Consider the following 4,483-nt stretch of genomic DNA (forward strand, 5'->3'; position numbering starts at 1 on the left):
AGGGGTTGGTGCCCCTTCCTGGGTTATTCCCTGCCTTGTGCCTGTAGCTGTGAGTTTGCCCTATGAGGGGTTGGTGCCTCATTTTGGGTTATTCCCTGCCTTCACCTGTAGCTTCTGGGATAGACTCCAGAGCCCTGCAGCACTGTGTAGGAGCAGTGGGTACTGTATGAAACATGGATGGATGGATAAATCACACTGGGCATTTTATACAGTTCCCATTGTCTATTAATCCAAGTGAACTAAATATGTGTTGATGATAAAACACATTAAAATCACACGATATATTTCATAATAAAAACTTCATGCACATATATCAGCACAAGGCATTTCTCTTCCCTCAAAAAATGACATTATAAAGCCACACAAGTCACCAGGTTGGCAGCCAGGGGGCGCTGTGGCTCACGGCGGAGGCCCTACAGCTTCAGCTCCTTCGGCATAGGCTCTCCCCTCAGCCCGGCCAGCAGGTTGTTGGCTGCCAGAGCGGACATGGCGTTACGTGTGGCGTAGGACGCGCTGGCGACGTGGGGAAGGATCACTGCGAAGGCAAGGCAAGCGTGTAAGGGGTGCAAGGAGCACATGGAGAACACGTTAAACTACACAGACAGGAAAATGGGGGCAAAGATTCATCTCTCACCGCAGTTTTTCAGCTTGAAGAGGGGGTGGTCCGTGGGAAGTGGTTCTGGTGTGGTGACATCCAATCCGGCTGCTGCGATCTGACCGGTGGACAGAGCCTCCACCAGGTCCTCCTGATTCACCACCCCTCCTCTGGAAAAAGGGGTAAAGGGGAACAGGTGTTTCATAAATCAAGACAGGTTTTCTGGTTATTTGAACTGCCAATGAGGATGCCTTGATCTGGAGCCTCTGTGAAATCAAACTCGATACTTATCACTATTTACAGGAAAAAAAAACAATGGAATGAACGACCCTTTGCCTTTAAGGCACTTAAGACAGGTCTATGCTACTCTGTCTAAGAACATACTGTATGTGACTGTATTTTTATAATTTTATGCTCATGATTACCGGCTGGTGTTGATGAAGATGGCATTGCTCTTCATCTGAGAAAACAGCTTCCTGTTGCAGATACCCTGTGTCTCCGGGGTGAGCGCGCAGCAAATTGTCAAGAAGTCTGACTCTTTAGCTAGCTGCTCCAGCGATACTGCGGTCAAGAAATGCAGTCAGAGGAAGTATTAACATTGTGGGAAAAAAAAGACATCCAAGCATTAAACTCTCAAAATAAGACTGCATGGATGAATGAGTATGAATGATGGGCTCACCATACTCAGCGTTTATCTGACTGGCCAATTCCGGTCTTGGTGTAACATCCGTGTAAATGAACTTCTTCACTTTGAAGGGCTTCAGTCGCTCAGCGATAGCCAGCCCTAATATATGTCAGTAACAAAAGCAACTGTTTTATGCTTCTGTAGACCAACAGTTGTTTCTCCTGTGAGTCGAACACAAATATAAAGTGCTGTGTAGTAGTCTTAGGCAGTAAAGGAAAATTATGCTTAAATAATCTTAGTTTTGCCAACTTCTATTGCCACCTCATCCAGGGATTCAGCTCTGTAGCCACAGCACTGGTACAGTAAAACCCTAAGACTGCTGTGTGGACCCCATCTGTCAGAATGTGCTAAGTACTTTCCGTAGCCACTTGGAAACTCCCTCAGCCACCAAGTTACGAAAATGACACCATTTCAGCATGTTCTGCGGTATCAACTTCTGCTGTTTCCTGAGGGTTTGCAGCTGAGCAACGTCCCCATGATTGAGGACTGGTATTGTCAGAGCAAGGTAATATGGAAGCAATCCCATCACTGATGCCCAGCGTCCTTCTTCCAAATGGGCCAGTGAATGTGGTTAGGGTTAGGTTAGGGTTAGGATAGGGTTAGGTTAGGGTTAGGTTGTTCACTTGGAACCTCAAGCTCTCTAAGTTCTGCAAACTCGCTGCGCTTCATCTAACCGTTCCAAGTCATTCACTAGCTGGGGCCTGTTACCTATCAACTGTAAATACTGAGTGTTTATCGCATCTCACCTACCTTCCATGCACCCCTTCTTACGTTCAGTACAGTGTAGCATATAAATTTAATAAAAATTGCTTTCCAATGAGTAGGGGTTACTTACCGATCCTGCCCAGTCCCAGGATTCCCACAGTGCTGTTGGCCAGCTCATAACCACACAGCCACATGGTCCGCCAAGTACCCCAGCCACCACTGAGGAGAGGTGGACAAAAAGTTAACAAATGACTCTGACATCCAGCCTGGGATCATCAATACAACTAGAAACACGGGCCCAGTATGACAACACGCCATCCCTACCGGGATTACCGATTGTGTTACTTAAGAAAGGGCAGGGAAGGAGTACAGGCAGTGTCACCCACGTTTTGGCCTCATGGGTCGCCTCTATAAGACGCCGGGAGGTGGTCAGCAGCAGGGCTATGGTGAGTTCTGCCACCGCATCAGTCAGGACATCCGGCGTGTGACCCAGACGGATTCCCCTGCAGGGATATGAGCATTAAGTGAAACCTTCCGGCATCTAACCCGACACTTCACTGACGCAGGCTGGGATACGAAGCAGCGGCTCCACAGACCTCCTCTTTATCTCGTCCAGAGAGATGTGATCGAATCCCACAGACATTGTGCTCAGGACTTTAAGGTTGGGCCCTGTAAAGAAACACATCAGGTTCGGACTGTCTGTCTCCCATCTGTGTGTCCTTAGGGGAGGCCAGAGCCCAGCTCTGATACCTGCAGTGTCCAGCAATTCAGCATCAATCTGCTCTGTCAGCATGCAGAGCAGGCCGTTCACCCCCTTCACCTTTTCCAGCAGCTCGGAGCGAGGAACGGGGTCATCAGAATCCCAGAGTTCAAATTCCACTCTGAGACAGGTGCAAAAAACTTAGATATCTATCAGGCATAACAAGGACAAAGAACAACAAATAGCTATAGTTTATAGATATACAAGTGAGATCGACTGAGGAAACATTGGTTTACAGTATTAATTATATTCAATTAATATTTTTTAAATAAATAACATGCATACTTACTATTCAAAGCAAATTGCATATATTAGGCAGAATTAGGCCTATAATTTTAGGGGTCTACGATTAAAGACAATTAAAGAATTTGTCTGAATGCAAAACAACCTTATTTTTCAATTCAAAGGTAATTCCAATAATTACCTTTAAACAATTTCATTTCATGCCACCCAAAATACGCAAAATTACAAACATGACATTAACAGCACATGAAAAATCTAAAAATGTTTTAATTATGGCTGTGATCGCTATGATACGAACTGTCCAGACTGGCGAAGTATCTTCAGTCCCTCTGGTGGCACCTTGCGGGTAACATAAACCCGGGGTAAGGTGGACATCGCACGCTGCATAGCGTCCAGTCTGCCGTGGGCGCCGACTGCGATCTGCTGGAGTCTACGGAGCGATATGCGGCTACTCCACATCGCCGGGGTTGAGGCGCTACTGAGCGGGGGGACGGAGTGAAAATGCCGTTTAACAGGGACCTCAGAAAGTTAATGGATGTCATCCAAAGCGGGGGGCGGCACAGGTGCTTGACCAATATCAGGAAAGGAGGAAAGGGAGGGAGTGAGGCTTGTTGATTAACGTGAAATATAAACTTACGCCAAACGTTTACAAACTCAACGACACAGTTTTAAACTGCTCATGGCGTAACATTTTAGGGCTAATAGGATAATAGATAGATAGATAGATAGATAGATAGATAGATAGATAGATAGATAGATAGATAGATAGATAGATAGACATTTACAAATATATAAATCCGTTGATGTTCCTATTGACATAGCCTACTTTTATATAGCTTTATCTCAGTAGAAACCCCTGTATGTCTGAACTGTTTAGCATATAATTTGTGGGATATTTCATGAACTGAACCTTCCCTCAGTTCATACTCGATAGACAGTTTTTATATTGTTTACACAGGCCGGACAAATGTTAGGTTCTGCTGTCTATGATAAAGGGCTCATCTGCAGAAGGCTAGATATGAAATTTACTATATTTGTTTAAACTATATTATAGTTTCATAAAGCGTACACGTGTCGCAGGACGGGTCCCTAAATATAAGTAACATTGTTCTAAAGCTTTGCCGACAGGAAACGAAGAAGCAGTTTTAAGATGCAACCCATTTGAGCCTTAATAGTGTTGTTAATGTTTAAAAGCTTCGAAGACCTTTGCACGGAAACCTTGCCGAACTATTTGAAAAGCCCCAGTTAGACGCTCAACTTTGTAAAAGTTGTTGCTTCAGTCTTTTAACTGAATGATATTTAGGTTTCACTCGCGGGCTTTTTATAACCTATTATTAACAGCAGTTCACAATAAATACGGTCAACTGCAGTTGGGGGGGGGAGTATACAGCAGAAATAAGGCGATCGCAACAAAAAACGGGAGCGACAGGGGGCGGGACCAGGGGCGGGGCGAGGACGGGGCGGAACGGGTTTGGTCACGTGACCGCCGGATTTG

The 4,483-nt window shown here is 45.4% G+C and overlaps 1 protein-coding gene across 1 annotated transcript; it reads right to left on the reverse strand.

Annotated features, from left to right (window-relative positions):
- Positions 1 to 202: 202 nt before the first annotated feature.
- grhprb (glyoxylate reductase/hydroxypyruvate reductase b) lies at positions 203 to 3,510 on the reverse strand. Its single transcript, XM_048995518.1, has 9 exons — positions 3,287 to 3,510; positions 2,736 to 2,866; positions 2,582 to 2,654; positions 2,372 to 2,488; positions 2,116 to 2,204; positions 1,275 to 1,379; positions 1,021 to 1,156; positions 635 to 765; positions 203 to 535 (listed from the first exon to the last, which is right to left on the reverse strand). The coding sequence occupies exons 1-9, from the start codon at positions 3,445 to 3,447 to the stop codon at positions 414 to 416; spliced, it is 1,065 nt and encodes a 354-aa protein (XP_048851475.1). The 5' UTR covers positions 3,448 to 3,510; the 3' UTR covers positions 203 to 413.
- Between the last annotated feature and the right edge of the window lie 973 nt (positions 3,511 to 4,483).

The sequence above is a fragment of the Brienomyrus brachyistius genome, chromosome 25, assembly GCF_023856365.1.
Source record: "Brienomyrus brachyistius isolate T26 chromosome 25, BBRACH_0.4, whole genome shotgun sequence".
Classification (NCBI taxonomy): domain Eukaryota; kingdom Metazoa; phylum Chordata; class Actinopteri; order Osteoglossiformes; family Mormyridae; genus Brienomyrus; species Brienomyrus brachyistius.

Coding starts and splice junctions, on each gene's coding strand:
- grhprb (XM_048995518.1), bottom strand. CDS start 3,447: ATGTGGAGTAGCCGCATATCGCTCCGTAGACTCCAGCAGATCGCAGTC. Junction 1,157..1,274: donor TCAGATAAACGCTGAGTATG/GTGAGCCCATCA, acceptor TCTTGACCGCAG/TATCGCTGGAGCAGCTAGCT. Junction 536..634: donor CTTCAAGCTGAAAAACTGCG/GTGAGAGATGAA, acceptor TTGCCTTCGCAG/TGATCCTTCCCCACGTCGCC.